This window comes from Gadus chalcogrammus, chromosome 16, assembly GCF_026213295.1.
Source record: "Gadus chalcogrammus isolate NIFS_2021 chromosome 16, NIFS_Gcha_1.0, whole genome shotgun sequence".
NCBI lineage: Eukaryota > Metazoa > Chordata > Actinopteri > Gadiformes > Gadidae > Gadus > Gadus chalcogrammus.
Window position 1 is genome coordinate 3249798 of NC_079427.1, and position 19932 is coordinate 3269729.

General features: G+C 44.3%; 1 protein-coding gene across 1 annotated transcript; it reads left to right on the forward strand.

Annotated features, from left to right (window-relative positions):
* Window positions 1–5521: 5521 nt before the first annotated feature.
* LOC130406080 (major histocompatibility complex class I-related gene protein-like) lies at window positions 5522–18650 on the forward strand. Its single transcript, XM_056611459.1, has 8 exons — window positions 5522–5655; window positions 10344–10610; window positions 14042–14320; window positions 15365–15704; window positions 16064–16158; window positions 16363–16389; window positions 16741–16808; window positions 17052–18650. Exons 1-8 carry the CDS (start codon window positions 5601–5603, stop codon window positions 17061–17063), a joined length of 1143 nt encoding a protein of 380 aa, XP_056467434.1. The 5' UTR covers window positions 5522–5600; the 3' UTR covers window positions 17064–18650.
* Window positions 18651–19932: the final 1282 nt, after the last annotated feature.

A 19932-nucleotide genomic window follows, 5' to 3' on the forward strand; every position in this document is an offset into this window, starting at 1 on the left:
AAACTCCATAAGCAGTTTAACTTACTCACTAAACATCATATTCAAGCACTGAAAGAAGATTATGACAATAAAAAGCACATTTCTCGCGAGACATGTTTTCAAACACATTTTAATGTCGAAACAAACGTAATATTACATTTTCCACTGAGAATAAAATAAATGTGAACCATGTTTGGTTATCAGTGATTGCAGCTCCCACATCATCCAACAAAGCAATGATAGAAAGCGTTTTTTTTCTGGCGAGAAGAATATTCTTAGAAACTAACAAACAAAACAAACTATACAAATGCTGAACGAAGATTATGACAATAACATACAATTGTATGGCTAGAAATTGTATTAAAACCCATTTAAAGCTGAATCTATGTAAAAAAAAAAAAAGCACTTTCTGGGACATATATTTGATGGTGGTATACAACTCTGACATCAGTTTACTAAAAAATTTAAAAAAAGATAAAGAGAAGTTAAGTAACTCTAAAAATTCTACACAGTTTATAAATGACTTGATGAGGAAGTCTCAAGCCACAAAGTTTATCTATGAGAACTATCAGGAGTGCTTACTCAGGGACAGCCTTGGGTCTTTTAAGGTTGATGGCAGAGTAAAGGACCTGCTCTGTATGATCAGACTCTACCAGAGCACCAGCAAACCCACGAGGCACTTCCTGGTTCTTAGAGCGAGAGATGTGGATGCTGGCATAGTGAGGGTCATCCTGCTCTTCTTTTGGTTCTCTCCGTGCTGCAGAAGCCGAGCGATTGGTCAGAGCTTAAAGGTTGTCGTACGCAGGACACGGAAGAGACTGACGGGGAGAGAGGACAGAGTAGTACATTTAGAAAACACTTTACTCTCAAATGGCTGTTCAGAAGCTCATGTTTTGATGGTTCATTTAGGGCTTGTTGGGGGTGACAAGTGGTTCCACAGTGAAGGACGCTGTAGGTTTTACTTTAGGACTCTTCTTCTTGAACATATTCCTCTTTCTAATCATTGATAGGTTTCAGTGACAGTTGACCTTGTAAGATTGTTCTTAAACGTGGAAAATTGACATCTTGAGATTGAGGCTATGTGCACCTCTAACTAGAGATACATGCTGAACACTGAGCTGTCAGAGTAACGTTCAAAAACATAATTTGACACCAACATTATGCTGCTGGGAAGAGCTAGTGATACACCTATAGTAATAAAAACAGAGAGACAGCTAGTGAAAAGCCTATAGCTATAGCATGGAGACATCGTCTCACATCTCATCAAGGGATTCAGGGCACAAACACACACAATATAAGGCAGGTGACCAATGCTGACTTCTACCATAAGTTCACAGTCTCAACTTAAGACTACTGAACTTTAAATAGGAACTAAATTAACCCGTCAATGTTGTACTGAACACATTGACGGGTTAATTTGGTCAACAAGCCTGTTTAAAATCTCAAATGCAACGCTACAATATTCAGTAAAACAGAACATATTTGGTACTTAAAACAGGTCAATACTCTAGATGTCATTAGATAAATTCTGTGTTGTTTCACCCTCTCTTCATTCGGGTTGCTTGTCATGTTACCCTTTGAAACAGATCAACTTAATGTTCACAACGTAAATGTACAAACCTGGTACTGACAGAAGGAAAGCTACAAAGCCTCTTGCAGCTGTTCTAAGATTCATAATGTGGTTCTCTCAGGGCGTTGTTCTACAGATATAAACAAAATATGCATTAATTTTAACTAACATAATGCATAGTTCTATGTCTATTCTTTGTAGGGGAGAGCCGGGTCGATTGAAACACGGGACGATTGAAACACAGCGATTTACTCGAAAACCACGCAAGGCTTTCACGTCAAAATTCGTCACTACGTTCAGCAAGCAAGACTGACCAACCCCGGGAAATTTCGTGTAATGACGTCACGCCGTTCAGATGTTATCCCGCCAACCTTTTTTCGAGAGCTGTAAGTAAAATCCTTCCTGCGGTAGTTTTTTTGTAATAAATAGTTGTATTTTTTGTTTCATGCCATAATAATATCACTATACAACAGATGAATTAGTACTTAAACCTGTGATAAAGTGTGCAATGTCACAGTTTTGAAGTTTAGAGGTAAAAAAGGTTTAAGTGTCAGTAGTCGCTGGCGGGACGATTGAAACACCTGTTTCAAACGTCCCGCACATACCATGCGTAATTACGCGAACATTGCACGATCATTACCTGTATAAATCACAGAATTAATCAATGTTTTGCAATGAATAATTATTGCTTTGAATTAATAACATATTTTGAATGAACAAAACGTGTTTATCACATGCATCAACAGATTATTACCGAGTGAAAAATGCCGCGCGTGAGAAGGAGAACCACCTCCCGTGGGCTGGTTCCTGCATGGGTGTATGCCAGGGCCTGCAGCGAGGTCAATTCTGGGAGCTCAGTGAGGCAGGCAGCGTTGGCCAACAACATTAACCATGTGACGTTGTCACGCTACCTCAAGCGGAGGGCAGAAGAGGGCAGTGAAGCGGCTAGGTCCCCTGGCTATAACCCACACAATAGGGTTTTTAACGCAGCGCAGGAGGGAAAGGTCAGGGACTACCTGAAGAGGGCAGCAGCCATTTATTTTGGGCTCACCCCTAATGAGGTCAGTGTTGTGAAAAGGGCTACATAAGTTGTAGGACAGGCACACATGTATGCTATGCACATGCTTTAATTAATAAATATGCTTTAATTAATAAATATGAACAAATAACATAAACATAAACACACATAAAAAAATCAACTTTTTATGACCCCTTCAGGTCAGAAAATTTGCCTTTGAGCTGGCAGTGCACTTCAGCTGCCCATTCCCTGCATCCTGGTCGAGGAAGAGCATGGCGGGGAAGGACTGGTTCACCTCCTTCATGGAGCGCAGTGGCAGCCTCTCCTTTCGGCGTCCAGAGGCCACTAGCCAACAACGGTTGTCCAGCTTCAACCAAACAAATGTAAACTTGTTCCACCAAAATTTAAAGACGGTGCTGGACTGGCACCAGTTCCAGGCCAAGGACATTTGGAACATTGATGAAACCGGTATTTAATATGAACTTTATTAACAAAAAACACAACTATATACACACAACTATATATATATACACAACTATACTCACACAACTATTTACAGGGGTCACCACTGTCCAGGTGCCAGACCGCGTCGTCGCCCAGATGGGGCAGAAGCAGGTCGGGTCAGTGACCTCAGCGGAGAGGGGGACCCTGGTCACAGTTGCCCTGGCAGGCAATGCGCAGGGCGACCTTGTTCCGCCATTCTTCATATTCCCCCGTAAGCGGTTCAAAGACCACTTCCTGAGGGGTGGACCCAAAATAATAAATATAAATAAACTCCAAAATATTGGAGTTTATTTAATTGTCCTCATATGTGGACCCCATGGCGTGGCGTTAAAAAAAGCTGAAAAACACTGCCTAAATGCTATTTTTCAAACGACCTCAAGATATAAACATGAGGCCTATGCATGTTACTTCCAAGAATATTTTAATGATCAACTTGTTGGTCTATCCATACATTAGTTTATAATGTACAAGAACAGAGAGCGGCAACTTACCTCTAGGCAGAAAAGCGCGCAGTATCATGGACTCAGACGGAAATACGTTCTCCCGCTTTCTGCACAAAGCGGGAGAACGTATTTCCGTCTGAGTCCATGATACTGCGCGGAATTTTCCTTAAATGTGGGCTGGCTTAAACGTTGAAGCCAGCCCACATTTAAGGAAAATTTAAGCCCCTCCTCGATCTGCGAGCTGCAGTCAGGGGTTACTCCACTGAACACTGCGAGGAAGCCAGCCCGAGCTGGCATCCCTTGGTGAAAAGAAAAGAAAGAATTGACCAATCAGGTGAGGCTACTGTCATGACACTGCCCTCCTCTGATTGGTCGGGAGGGTGTCAGGAGGTTGCCAAGGGAAGCCACTCGGCCCTTGGCTTCACACCAATCAAATCAAAGCATCATTATCAACGTCACCGAAAAAACAATAACAAAACAAATAGTGCGAAATTAGCATGTTTGAATTGTTCTCATTTTTGAGTAGCCTACTTAGCAAGTGCAGTTATGGAGGGTGGAGATTTCGATTATTTACTTAAAAATAATTGTAACAAACTACAACAGCAGCGAATCAAAATAAAATCCGACACCGAAGCTGAAACTGCGCGGGGAGAGAAAGCAAGGCTTCTTTCGGACATTCAATGAAGAAAACTATACACGAACGGAGTGGCTAGCTGGCAGCAGCAAACTTCAGCGACTATTTTGCTGGCCATGTCTTCTTTTTGACATGGATTCGTGCTCCCTTAACAATCCCTGGGTCACTACAGGATTCTTGGACCTTGCCAACTTGTCCCGGGCAATCGAGAGGCACGGTAAATCAAAAAGCCACATAGACTGCGCTGTGAAACTGGCACTGTTTGGACGTGTCAGGATTGATGACATTAGCGGCTTGTGCATTTCGGTCGGGGAGGGGTTGCATTTATAATAAAATGTGTAATTTAATGAGATGTTTAGGAGGACTGTGTGTGTGTTTGGGGGTGAGTGTGTGAGTGTGTGAGAGCGAGAGAGAGAGCGTGTCGTGTCGGTCAGATTACAGGCGTGTGTAAGTCCTGGTAAATGACCAGGCGCTCAAATAGCTCTTGTAGTTGCATTAAATACATCCAAGCTGCAACGCACTATTTTCTCTAAAGGTTTGGCCTCACTTGGCTTCCTCAAAAAAAATCCCCACGCCACTGCTTGTCTCTTGCAATGTGATTGGTGGATTCAAATACAGAATTAAATGTGTGTGTGTGTGTGTGTGTGTGTGTGTGTGTGTGTGTGTGTGTGTGTGTGTGTGTGTGTGTGTGTGTGTGTGTGTGTGTGTGTGTGTGTGTGTGTGTGTGTGTGTGTGTGTTGTGGCATCCCGCCCCTTAAACCTCGGCCCGTGCGGGTCCGAGGTGTGGTAGTCGACGGCATATACCGCCGCCACCCACCGACTGGCGACAGAGAGCACCACGTCTCTCTCCCCAATCAGCGTGATTGGGGGCCACCTGCTGGACGGAGCGGGAGCCATTTTAAAAGGGCCAAGAGGACAGACAGACGGGACCGGGAACCACGGAGAGCAAGGAGGCCCACAGGACGACAGCGAGCTAGAGGCTCACGGAGACCCTAAGTCTTATGTATATGGACCCTGTATACCTCGGCTACTGATGATAAATGCCGAGTACGGCTTGAACCCCGACTACACGTGTCATTTATACCTGGAACCCGCATCATCGAGTACCGGGTTACGTGTGTGTGTGTGTGTGTGTGTGTGTGTGTGTGTGTGTGTGTGTGTGTGTGTGTGTGTGTGTGTGTGTGTGTGTGTGTGTGTGTGTGTGTGTGTGTGTGTGTGTGTGTGTGTGTGTGTGTGTGTGTGTGTGTGTGTGTGTGTGTGTGTGTTTCATTTTTAAGTTCTCCTGGAAAGGAATGACCTCACAGCCGTATTGAATTCCTATTGGTCCAGAACGGCCTCTCCCTCGTGATCCGTCTCTTGTCTGCAGGTTTCCTGGTCAGTGCGTCTGATGCTCAAGTCGGAGTCACGTCTCTGTGGATAATCTCCTCGAGCTGTTCTTCTGAATACATCGATATGAAGGCGCTAACGGGGCTGCTGCTGTTGGTCTTTGGTCACGGTGTGTCCTCAGGTAAGACTGACTCAAGTTTTTACTTTTCAAAACTATTCTTCCAAAATGTTTGGTTCATGGTCCCTGAAGATACGATGCTTCGATTCCCTCATTTGAGTATCATTTGAGTATCCTCTCTAATGAGTTCAAATAATCCACAACATGGTTCAGCTTTTACTGTGATTATTTAAACTAATGTAAGAACATTTATTCTGGATTCGAACTGTGAGAACGAAACCAGTGCACTGGTTTGATGATGTCGTTCCCAAATGTACAATCTATTAACAGAACCAAACATTATTCCCTCCTACAGTTAGGAGGGAATCCGTGTACGTTAATGTAAGGGATCCTGATATTTAGGTTCCTGTTTTTTCAGCAACATGTTTTTTATTATTTATTTACATTTTGAAGGTCAGTTGGTGGTGTTTTTTGTTTGTTTTGGATTGCAATGTACTTTCGACTCCACCCTGCTACTTCCTGCTTTTCTTTGGTTTGCTGATATCCCCTGAGTTTGTGAACACACCTGTCGCTAATGTGTGTTGATTGGTTTGTGGCTACTTAAGCTCAGTGTGCCCATTCAGTCTCTGTCGGATCGTGCCTGTATGATACCTGTGCCTTGCTGGGAATAAACTCAGAGAAAGTTCTTATAACCAAGCCTTCTGTCTGCGATTGGATCCTTTTGTACCGAAAGCCTAACAGTTAAGCAGTGGCGGATTTAGCAAATCGGGGGCCCAAGGCGAAGATATGTATGGGGCCCACCTCATTCGATCTTTAAAACAGAACAGAGAAAAAATAGATACCGACTGAATGGTGGATAGGCAGGTAAAACTAATCTACTGAGTAGTGTCCTCAGAATACTCAGAGTACGGGTGAGCACGTTTAGTACTGTTGTGTGGTTCTCTAATGGCACGTTTCCACTGCAGGGTGCGGAACGGATCGGATCGCAAAGGTGCGGGTCGGGTCGCGTTTCCACCGCCAAAAGCGGGCGTGACCCGGACTTTGCCGTACCCGTTCCGGCCCCATTCTCGGGACTCCTCCGTTGGGGTACCCAAAACGAGACCAGACGCCTGAAAGGGTCCCGTGAAATTCTAGCTACACCCCCCCCTCCGTTGATTGGTCGACAGAATCGTCACTTCCGGGTGACGCGGGGATAAAAACAAACGGTAGCCTCGAGGTATTATTCTTTACAATTAACATGTCGCGTAAAAAGCTTGCTTGGGCGAACAAGGAGGTGGAGACGTTCGTCTGTATTCTTGGGGAGGAAGACGTTGTTTACGATGTTTACGTAGCTGCCGCGGCGATCGACATCCGGCCTACCACCAAGGGCACTGTCGGCAGTGGAAACGCGACCTCGGAACTGAGCTGGGCTATACCGCCCCCTCCCTACCGCACCTTTGCAATCCGATCCGTTCCGCACCCTGCAGTGGAAACGCGACATAATAGACAGGGTTACTTTCTTCCTTCATTTCTCGTCAATGAGTCATCTTGTTGGGTTGGATTCTTCTTGTGTTTCTTCCTTCATATCTTGCTAAACCCTTTACAGGCTGCAATTCAGAAAGGGGCCAAGGCAAGGTGGCACACATACACACACACACACACACACATACACATACACACACGCAAACGCAAACGCAAACGCAAACATACACACATACACAAAAACAAACATTATAAAAGCAATGTCAGACAGTTTTTAATTTTTAAGCCTACAACAATGTCATGGGATTTAAAAATAATAATTTACTTTTTAACTATTTGTTATATTTTGTGTAGAAAACGAACGAGCAGTCCAAGTAAACAGGATTACATGTAGGCCTACATCAGTATTTTGTTTGATACTTCGATTTTTACTATTGTTTTCTGTATTGTTGGCTGTTTCTCAGCGTCATTTAATATGTTCTGAGGAATTTGACTCCAACGGAAAATGTTCTACATGACTGCAGCTGTTGATTGCTTTATAGCATTAAAGCTTTTAAACACAGTTTTTTTACTTCCTCATCTTGCTGCACCCTTTACAGGCAGGTATTCACAGTGGCAGATTTAGCAAATTGGGGGCCCAAGCCGAAGATATGTATGGGGCCCACCTCATCCGATCTTTCAAAGAGAAAAGATAAAAAAAAATGACCGACTGAATGGTGGATAGGCAGGTAAAGCTAATCCATGCGGAAGTAAAGGTTGGAGATGAGAAAAAAAACCTTCCCCTTTAAATACACTTTTTTACTCAAAAATATAGAAGGAAAGCAGAACGCAGAAAGTGTAGCACTCCACAAACTAATAGTCACGATGGAACCCAAAAGGGAATAAGGTTTCAGATAACACCTGTCTTTGCCAAAATGCCAGGAAAACCAGCACTTAATTCTTTTTTTTTTTTTTAATCAAATCAATATCAATATAACCAGCAAGAGAAGTAGTTAGGGCCAACCCCCACAAACAGTCATATACTTAACAAATATTGCCAAGATGAATAATTGACTTTGCATGTGTGAGTGAGGTTGCAATTGGCATTGCACTTGAGATTGATGTTTCAATCTAGTACAAACAAACCCATGTACAAGATCCAGGATATTGTAAGGGAAATTACATTACAGTTCAGTTTGAACATTTCAAACATTCTACAAACAAACCTATGTGAGAGAGGGAGAGAGGGAGAGAGGGAGAGAGGGAGAGAGGGAGAGAGGGAGAGAGGGGGAGAGGGAGAGGGGGAGAGGGAGAGAGGGGGAGAGAGAGAGAGAGGGGGAGAGGGAGAGGGAGAGGGAGAGGGAGAGGGGGGGGGGAAGAGGGAGAGAGGGAGAGAGGGAGAGAGAGAGAGAATGTTCTCCACATCACACGCTTCTAACAGTCCTACTTATTGACGTCTTCTCACAGGTCTTCACCCAGCACCACTTCACAGCTAGCTGCTGCTGTAGCGGCGTGTTAAACGCTTTGGACGTTGTTGTTCCTGTCTGTGTCCCCAACAGTAGCCATAAGAAAGTGTGCCATCTTTGGCAGCGTTGCCAAATACTTTCCGGTGTCTTTTTTCATTTTTCTTTTATTTGAGCCGCTTGGGTAACTTTATTTCCTAACCCTTTTCCTAACCCTTTATTTTATTATCACGTTTAGACTTGTCTTGCCTCGTCTCTGCATCTCTGCTGTATGTGGCCAAGCGGCCGCCTACCTGTGCCTCTATGTTCAAACTGCCACTGACTTTAAGTCTACTTTGAATCCTAAGGATTATATTAACACTCAGTGATATCTTATTATTAACTAGTCAACGTTCTTTGAGAATCATCACTCACGCGCACACACGCGTATACACACGCAGACACACACTAATTTAATTATTATCATTGCTATCAATATATTATTATGAAATATAATTATATAATAATTATATTATTAATTATTATCATTCCAATGATAGCAATGTGAAGATAGTTAATATGCCGGCATCGAATACAGAAATTCACCAATATGCTTATAATTATGACAACATTTTAATAGCTATTTCAATAATAGTTTATTATTCATGTCAGCATGAGTGATTAAGAGGCAGCAGGTTGTGTTGTAGTTGAAGGTCTGGACAGCCAGCGCTGTAGGCTACAGTGAGATGTTTGGATGTCAATAAGATCAAACTGAAGGTTCCTACATTACCTGGACAAAGGGCGGAGCCATGGGACAGGGGCTGGAGCCATTGGACAGGGGGAGCCATAGAGCAGGGGGAGGGGCCATGGGCCTTTCTGTCTAGAGGGATGAACAGTATTAACCTGTCTGTCTGTCTGTCTACAGTGATGTACCGTATTAACCTGTCTGTCTGTCTGTCTACAGTGATGTACCGTATTAACCTGTCTGTCTGTCTGTCTAGAGGGATGAACAGTATTAACCTGTCTGTCTGTCTGTCTACAGTGATGTACCGTATTAACCTGTCTGTCTGTCTGTCTACAGTGATGTACCGTATTAACCTGTCTGTCTGTCTGTCTACAGTGATGTACCGTATTAACCTGTCTGTCTGTCTGTCTACAGTGATGTACCGTATTAACCTGTCTGTCTGTCTGTCTACAGTGATGTACCGTATTAACCTGTCTGTCTGTCTGTCTACAGTGATGTACCGTATTAACCTGTCTGTCTGTCTACAGTGATGTACCGTATTAACCTGTCTGTCTGTCTGTCTCCAGTGATGTACCGTGTTAACCTGTCTGTCTGTCTGTGTCTACAGTGATGTACCGTATTAACCTGTCTGTCTGTCTGTCTGTCTCCAGTGATGTACCGTATTAACCTGTCTGTCTGTCTGTGTCTACAGTGATGTACCGTATTAACCTGTCTGTCTGTCTACAGTGATGTACCGTATTAACCTGTCTGTCTGTCTGTCTGTCTGGCTGTCTACAGTGATGTACCGTATTAACCTGTCTGTCTGTCTACAGTGATGTACCGTATTAACCTGTCTGTCTGTCTGTCTACAGTGATGTACCGTATTAACCTGTCTGTCTGTCTGTCTACAGTGATGTACCGTATTAACCTGTCTGTCTGTCTGTCTACAGTGATGTACCGTGTTAACCTGTCTGTCTGTCTGTCTACAGTGATGTACCGTATTAACCTGTCTGTCTGTCTGTCTACAGTGATGTACCGTATTAACCTGTCTGTCTGTCTGTCTGTCTACAGTGATGTACCGTGTTAACCTGTCTGTCTGTCTGTCTACAGTGATGTACCGTATTAACCTGTCTGTCTGTCTACAGTGCTTCACTCTCTGCAGTATTTCCTCACGTCGTCTTCTGGACTCCCAACCTTCCCAGAGGTTGTTGCTGTTGCGATGGTGGATGGAGTTCAGATTGGGTATTATGACAGCAACATCCAGGGAATAGTGCTGAAACAGGCCTGGATTGAACAGTTCAACAGAGATCATCAAGGTGAACTGGAGATGATAACTGAAAGGGCTCTGGGTGCCCAGCAGAGACTCAAGGCCAATATGTTTGATTTGAAGAAGCTCTTTAACCAGACAGGAGGTAAGTTTATATCTGATGTCTGACCTTTCACATTTAGATATTCATCATTTAAACCCAGAATAAAGTTTCACCATGCTCCCAAACAGTGTTTGAATTACCCCACCAGCTTCGGGGGGGGGGGGGTCAGCATTCCCGTTGGGGCGTGCGATGGCGTCATTAGAAAGCCCTGCCTCTATATTCATACCTTCATCATTACACACTTGCGGTGTGTGGCCTACATTCCTCTGAAGTTGTATGAAATGCTTATGCCAGGTACATTAATCTGAAATTGTGTAAAAGGCCTATGCCAGCTAGCTAATTCTGAAGAAACAGACACATGCTAACAGATATCTTGGGGAAACACCAAACAACAGCAACTTAATCAAGAAAGTATAATGGGAGGATTTTTCGCGATTGCTCATTCACGTGACCTGCAGGTTGGGGCAGCGGCGAGCTGAATGCGGACAGCAGGCTAACTGACGTGACTGACAACAAGTGAACACTGAACCAACCCCACTGACGTTACAATATACATCATGGGCCTACTTCGAACGTACACCCACAGTGGCGATCAGGCTATATAACAGAGGCGATTGCAGAACATAAACGCTATGTTATGCATTGACATAATGCCCCTCCTCCTGGCTTTGAAATCAATTTGCCTACTCCCCTAACTGAAATAAAGGACGTACATTATATCACTTAATCGAATAACTATAAGGCAATATATTATTTTGAACTAAAAGTAGGACAGTAGGCTAATACCACAGAGGAAAGAAATGACAAACATCAAGTGACTCAACCTAATTTGTTTGTTTAAGGGCTACAAAACTAGTTGACTTGCATTTTTTCACAACTCATAAGGAACCGTCACCTTGATACCGTAGCTCTCCTCGAAGCTCTATTGGTAGCGACGAACACGCATAACCTGCATAACCTGCCAGTGCCGCTGGTGTTTCGTAATGGAGCAATAGTCGAGTGATGTCAAGTAAACAAAATTCAAAAGATGCTGAAGGCACAGAGATGGTACAGTCCACTGAAGGGGCGTTTGAAATCGTATGACACTAGATTATTACTTTCATGATGAGCACAGATTGAGAAATACTACTTCCCGTAAGTATTTCAGTACGCGGGGCATTTAAGAATATTAGTAGCCCTTACCTCCATTAACTATATGTCTTGTTACTTTATCTGTGAATTTAATTGTATTTTTATTTTGGAGTTAGACATTTTTTCATGTTAACTACAAACTTTTAGAATAATTTTCAATGATTCATGAGATGAAACCAACACATTCTCACTCCGAGCCCGTCGATTTTTGACGAACGGTCAGTGACTTTGGCTTCAGCTTCTGACGCAAAAGGATACCCTTGTGCTTCTTTCTTCAACGCATGGGGTTTGACCCGATGGCTGCACATAGAGACGCTATGAGCATTCATCCCATTGGCTAACGGAGGACCTTGTGCTGCTTTTTTCGATGCAGGGGGTTTTCCACTCATTACAATGTAATCCCTCCACGGCAATATATGAAGCTATAAGCATTCATCCCATTGGCTAACGGAAGACCCGATGGCTGCACATTAACGGCGATTTTACAGTGAAATCTGTGACATTACTCAACACAACTACACCAACGTGTCCTTGTTAATTACACAACATGTATGGGTTAAGGCTATGGACATCAGTTGTCCTGTTTTGTGCTTTGATTGGGAGAAACAATATTTTTTTTGATCAGTGTTGGGTAGCTGAGGTCGTTGCTATAGAGACCACGTCCGTCCGCTTTGTTTGACAACTGACAGAGAGACCCTTTCTCATGAAAATTACGTTCCCAGAGAACTATTCGGCATTCTCAATTACGTTTGTCTGAAAAACGTATTTTGTCCGTGATTACTTTTTATTGAACATATCGTAAATACGGATTCGTTCTCAGCCTATTTTTTGCCATTTATTTACAGTGTTACTATGGCAGAATAAAGAATAAATTCATGCATTATCATTCAACTTGAACACATGTTTTTACAGTATAGAGTGGTGGAGGGATGACGTATGTTGGCCAACCCGGAAGTGAGCGTCCCCCTGGGTTCCCTTGACAACAAGCCAACAGGTTTTTCCATTGGATTTTGGATGATTGCAGAAAATTGTGCATTTTTGAAGCACCTCCTCAAAAACTGAAAATAAATAAAAATAACTGTGCTCCAAAGAACGAAATGTAAACCAACCCCAATGTACCCCATGCAAATAAAGGCTCCATGGTCATAATCATTTAAATATAATTAATCTCCTTGAGTGTGTAGGGTATGTATTCTATTTTTTTCCAATGGGGCTGCGTTCACGTCACTTGACTGTCATGGTTGCTATGGTGGTTGCTATCGACCGCCCCCTCTAATCCTTACATGGCTCTAAAAACCACGCGGCAAAGGAGCTGCCGTCAATTGTGTTGTTTTTGTCTTAAACTACGGTCCGAAGGTTAAAAAATTGACAGATATTCCAAGTTATCCTTAAAAGGCACGTTGGATGTTTTTATTTTCTGCAGTTTAGACTTCGTCTGTCACCTATTTTTTAAAGCAAAACGCCAAGCTCATTGATTTAATGAGGCAGGGTTATTTTAAACAATTAATTAAGTATGTGTGAGAGGTCAGTCCTCCTTCTGAGTTTGCTTCCTATTCATGTCTAGTGTACGACCCTACTGTCCACAAGCACCCCCCCCCCGCCCCTCCCCATATGGATTTGGAGAATTGTTGCCACGTCCAAGTGGTGGTGGTATCATATATATGAAAGAGGTCATTCAATTATAGGCCTACTACAATGATCAATTAGGATGCCGAAGCCCTAAAGGAAGTAATGCAATAGGTGACTGAGTAAGCTTTACTTTGAGGTCTCTTATATATCAAAGGGGGTCTCAAAGGACGCATACGCTTCAACCTGTGGCTCCAGCCCTACAGGAAATGACTCAGCAAGTGCTCCATCTCGTTGCACCTCACCCAGCGGCTCGCTTTCAAAATTTTGGCCTGAAGTTCTTCCCAGACCTACACCCTTGCCATCCAAAACGCATTTCTGAGAATCAGGCCTCTCTTTAATGATGACAAAAAGTTATGAGAGAAATACACATTAACCTTTTGTTATCTCATAAGCGGCGTGGTGCCGGCTCCGTTTGACCTTTTGACCCCAGACTTCAAAAACGTGGCCACAGGCCAGCTGTGTCTACACACCTTAAGCCACAAATGTATACCTCCATCCCACAAAAAATGGGGACTAGAAACTAATCTGTGTCTTAATCTGAAGAATAAAATACAAGTAATCTCACCCTTTCTCTCTCCCTCCTCTCTCTCTCCCCCCTCTGTCTCTCCCCCCCCTCACCCTCTCTTTCCTCTCTCTCTCTCTCTCTCTCTCTCTCTCTCTCTCTCTCTCTCTCTCTCTCTCTCTCTCTCTCTCTCTCTCTCTCTCTCTCTCAGGTATCCACATATATCAGAGGATGGATGGTTGTGAGTTGGATGATGAGGATGGTACTACTGATGGTTATCAGCAGTTTGGTTATGATGGAGAGGACTACATATCGTTTGACCTGAAGACCCTGACCTGGGTCGCTCCAGTACCTCAGGCTGTCGGCACCAAACAGAGATTGGAACAGGATAGAGCTTACCTACAATACCTGAAGAACTTCTACACCAAGCAGTGTGTTGATTGGCTGAAGAAGTACCTGTCCTATGGGAAGAGCACTCTGCAGAGAACAGGTAGAGTCACATGACCTGGTGCTGGGCGTCGACAGACTCATGTCTCTGAGTCTCTGTCCCCCCCACCCCCCCCCCCCACTCTCTCTGCCTCCTCCCCCCCTCTCTCTCTCTCTCTCTCTCTCTCTCTCTCTCTCTCTCTCTCTCTCTCTCTCTCTCTCTCTCTCTCTCTCTCTCTCTCTCTCTCTCTCTCTTCCCCCCCCCCCCCTCTCTCTGACCACAATATATGAACTAAGTCCTAATGTCCTGAATTAAGCAGACGAGACTCAACCCTCAAAGGGGAAGCAACTCAGCCCCTTATGGAAGAATATGAAATATAGAATATATTACATGACAAGAACACGTGTTTACATTATGAAATAATCTCTCCCTCTGGCTCTTTCTCCCCCCTCTCTTGCTCTCTTTCTTCCTCTCTCTCTCACCTCCTCTCGCTCTCTCTCTCTTTCCCCTCCTCTCCCCCTCTCTCTCTCTCTTCCCCCGCTCCCACTGTGTGTCTCTATCTCCCTTATTTCTATCTCCCCCTCTCTCTCTCTCTCTCTCTCTCTCTCTCTCTCTCTCTCTCTCTCTCTCTCTCTTTCCCCCTCTCTCCCCCCTCTCTCTCTCTGTCTCTCTCTTTGTCTCTCCCCCCTCTCTCTCTCTCGCTCTGTCTCTCTCCTCCCCCCTCTCTCTCTCCCTTATCTCTATACCGCCCTCTCTCTCCCTCTCCCCTCTCTCTCTCTCTACCTCTCCCCTCTCTCTCTCCCCCTCTCTCAACCCTCTCTCTCTGTCTCTCTCTCACTGTCTCTCTCTCTCTCTCTTCCTCTCTCTCTCCCTCTCCCCTCTCTCTCTCCCCCTCTCTCAACCCTCTCTCTCTGTCTCTCTCTCTCTCTCTCTCTCTTCCTCTCTCTCATGTCACTCTCTCTCCCTCTATCCCTCCGCTCTCTCTCTCTCCCCCCTCTCTCTCTCTCTCTCCCCCCCCCCCCCTCTCTCTCTCTCTCTCTCTCTCTCTCTCCCCCCCCCCCCTCTCTCTCTCTCTCCCCCCCCCCCCCCCCCCCTCTCTCTCTCCAGAGCGTCCGCGGGTGTCTCTGCTCCAGAGGAGCCCCTCCTCCCCAGTGGTGTGCCATGCTACAGGCTTCTACCCTGACAGGGTGGTGGTGTTCTGGAGGAGAGACGGCCAGGAGCTCCATGAGCAGGTGGACCCCGGGGAGGTCCTCCCCAACCACGACGGGACCTTCCAGGTCAGCGTGGACCTCAACCTCACGGCCGTCCCACAGGAGGACTGGGGGAGGTACGAGTGTGTGGTCCAGCTGAGAGGGATCGAGGACATCTCCACCCCCCTGGACCCCGCCCTCATCAGGACCAACGGGGGTAAGACTGGTGTTGGAGGGGATGGAGGGGGGGAACACATGTCTCACCACCTCCACCTGACCTCATCACAACCACTGCCAGGTGTACCTGGACACTGCTGAAGCTACTGGGTAAACACACAGCTCTCAGGAGTAGCTCACTGCAGCAGAACACGGTGGATTGTGGGTAAATGAGTTCTATGAATAGGGCTAGGCTCAGATCAGTCCCTGAGTGACCCTGAGCTCCAGAACTGATTCTAGAGGAATAGTTACACTGACGTTGTGTTAGTCGTGTGTGTAGCATCACGTGACGTTGACATGTGGTTCAATGATGGACGGATGGATGGGAGAGGGTCTCTGTCCATCATCTATTATTACACGACTGATTTTATTTTCTGAATATACCTTCAGAGGACCAGAGAGGCATCACCATCCCCATCGTCATTGGGTTCGTTGTTCTCCTCCTCGCTGCTGCTGCTGCTGTTGTTGGAGTCCTTCTGTACAAGAAGAGGAACGGTGAGTGGATTAAACTCTCCAGGAGGATTGAGACCTGAACCTGTCTTCAGACGCTGGCGGTCTGGTTGTAGAAACCTCTCCACCTCTGAATGATGAACCTCCTCCAATGTCCACTGAGATGTTGTGGCATTAAGAATATGAAAGTATAATAACATGAGGATATTCACCACTGTTACAACACTAATCATTTCTCTTGATCCTCAGCTTCAGACAAGCGACACAAACCAGTTGGTGAGTAAATTGTTTTTTTGCTGCAGTTTGTTTCTTATGATTGCTACTACCAATAGTGACTGTCTAGCTCACTGGACTATACAGCTCTATATATCTAGATACATCTAGCTCACTGGACTATACAGCTCTATAGATCTAGATACATCTAGCTCTCTGGACTATACAGCTCTATAGATCTAGATACATCCAGCTCTCTGGACTATACAGCTCAATAGATCTAGATACATCTAGCTCACTGGACTATACAGCTCTATAGATCTAGATACATCTAGCTCACTGGACTATACAGCTCTATAGATCTAGATACATCTAGCTCATGACTTCACCTCCTCCCATTCTGATACTTCCCAGGTTCTGACACCAGCTCTGAGGGCACTGAGGGGCAGAATCCGGCTCCTGAGGCCCGACCTCTGACCACAGTCAGTACTTTACCACTTTACAATACTTATTCAGAGTCATATGTTTACAGTTATATTTATTTGCAGCCTACTTTATCACAGCAATAGTAATTAACTATTTTAACAGAACTTCATCGCAGTAATATTTTAACAGTACTTCACTCCACTAATAGATTAACATTAGCAGTCATATGTTAACAGTACATCATCACAGTGATAATGTGTTCAATGTTTAATCCTGACTCGTGCTTCCTTGTTGTTTAGGTTCAAAGTTAAATCATGAAGAGGCTTCCTAAACCAGGATGGAGTGGATCGCAGTTCACTTATAATCGTTACCAACAGGCTTCGGACTTCAGCTAACTAAAGATGCTATATTTGCTGAATTAAATAACATTCATACTTAACTTTATTTTGATAGCAACCATTAACCTGTAAGAATTGTAAATCAATAGATCGCTGTATTTGTGATAGATTTGATTTAGGGCGCACTCACGCTAGCTCCTAAATCAACGTGCCCAAGTCCGCTTCACACCTGTACCGTGCTCAAGTCTAGATCGTTTGGCTAGTGTGAGCACGCCAAGCGTACTCAAGTACAGTTCAAATCCGTGACCCGTGCAGTGCACACTTCGGAGAGGTGTGCTCATGCCACGGTACAGATGCTCATTGGCCGACATGCGCACACGCACGGCTACGCAACCTGAGCTGGATGACGTTTAGTCCATGTGACCCTTCTTTCCCATTGAACAATAAACTTGACGGCAAGCGGTTCACGAGTGGGTTCACGTTGGTGCGATAGTGAAGTTGAGATTTTGATTAAAAATCCCCAGTTCGTCACAGCATGTGCTTTTTTGTTTCACTGGAGAAGGCGGGGCTGCGCACGGAGTCTAGACCTCTTTAGAATAATTTGCATACTCCTGAATGTTACAATTTTTTTAATGAATGAAGACAACCGCATGCAAGAATAAGTTCATATCTGAGTGTAGGCTACAAACGCGATTAACTATATACAAGTGCAAAAACGCCAGCATATTCTTTATTTTGCTGAACACGCAAAAATAAATCTTTATATTTCTTTCCCGACAAAAGCCTTGTAAGGACAGTTTCTCTGCGTCTCTCTCGTAGATCGCACCATCTTTCAACGTCCTTGTATAATGTGACTGCACCTTCTCTAACATGAAAAGCAGCTCGGGGTTTTCACTTTCTCTCCAGTTAGAACTGCTCATGATCATATCACCCCCCAAGGGAGGACCTTTTTTTTGTATTCCTAAATGTATTTTTACCAAAGAATCTGGAATTAGATTAAATATTTATGTATTTTTAATCATCCAAATGTAAAATCCCTGTACTCGTTTTCTCGGCTCTCATCCGATTACTTTGGATCTGACCAAGAGCAGTTCGTACTTTGTGTAGTGCAAGATGAATGTTTACAATGTTGTGCATTTTAAGTGTTTAGACAGGTATTGTGTTAGTGTGGCTTTTTAGCAGTTGGACTGCGTCATATTATTTTGTGTATTTTTTTTTAATTATTTTGTTTTAGTGAGCTAGTTAAACATTGCTTTCTAAGTGTATCTGCGCTAGCGTTCGCCATGTTGCGTCCTGCACTGCGACGTTCAATTCCATGTAGGCCTAAATTTCCTTTGTGTTATGTGTTTGTTGATGGCGGATGACCAACCGTTTTCTTTTTGTCTTAAACACTTGACAGGTATGGTGGTTGCAAAGAACTTATTGTTATTCAAAGTGTATTTCGTAATTCTGTTTAATTATTGTGAGATTACTTTGGATTACTTTTTTTTGTCTTAAACACTTGACAGAAACAATAAATGTCCAGTGCCAATGCCATGCAGTCCCCCATCGTCTGAGTTCGACACAACGCAGGCAAGGCCGCCTTAATGCACGGGCTTACCTGGGCTGAAGCCCTAGGGCCTACGACGATCAGGGGTCTATCATGTAACCTGACTCTCGCCAGATCAACTTGGATCCACCTCTCCGCTCATCCATCTGGGATCGCTCCCGTTGGGCGGGATTTGGGGACCAGATCGAATGGTAGAGCCAATCAAGAACGCCAGGCGGGATTTTTATAGATGTGACCAGTGGCGTGGCGTGGGGATTTATTTTGAGGCATGAATGAGACAAAAACTTCAATCTACATGCTTTTTTGAAGTAGGGGGACAGAAAAGAGTATGTCGCAGCTTGTATCTATTAAATGTAACTACAAGAGCTATTTGATCGCCTGGTCATTTTACCAGGATACAGGCCTACTTGTTTATGGTGATGGTTTAGTGCAGTGGTTCCCAAACTTTTTGTGCCCAAGGCACACCAAAGGACAAATACAATTTTCAAGGCACACCTATTGTGCAAAATAGCCTTATAACACGTGTTATCACTAATATCATCTGTTTATCTGTTAAGTTTATAATTATTTACTAATGCCAAATAAGATGTGACAAAGACAACTATTCTACTCATGAAATATTTATCAACAAAATACTTATCATTATAAAACTTTATCAAACTTTATCAAATTGGGCTTAATCAAACACACCCATTTCAACCAGACAGGTGAGGCAAAGGAAACAGAAATTCAGCAGAGAACTGTCCATGAGAAAGCTGCATGGTCCTGAATCTGACCCACAAATTATAACTAACATTTAGAATCAGGCTTTTTTTGTAAATATTCTGCCTACTAACAAATCAGTGGGACACATGTGCCTGTCGGGGCGCACAGATTTTTTTAATCCTTGGTGGCACGGAGGAGAGGGCCACTCGCAAGTCCTGCTCAACAGAGAGCCGTGACCTGGTCTTGTTCTTCATGTAAACAAGAGTGGAGAACGCCAACTCACACCGGTAGGTGGTGGGGAAATGAAGAAGTTGGTCGATAGCGTGGTGGGAGATGGTTGGATATTCTGATGCACAAACCAACCAAAACTGATCGAGTGTGAGCTCGCTAAATTTCAGTTTCAGCGTGCGGTCCGCACGGAGCTCTGCGCTCTCGTCTCTCTCCTTCATAGTGAGCTTCTCGTTTGAGGACTCGGACTCCTGGTTGAATGGGTCTCGGATCCAGTCATTGTCCTCTATGTCCGCCACACGTGGAAAATAGCGCTCAAACCTCTCTTTTAAGGTCTGAAGGTGTTCGGAATATATAGCG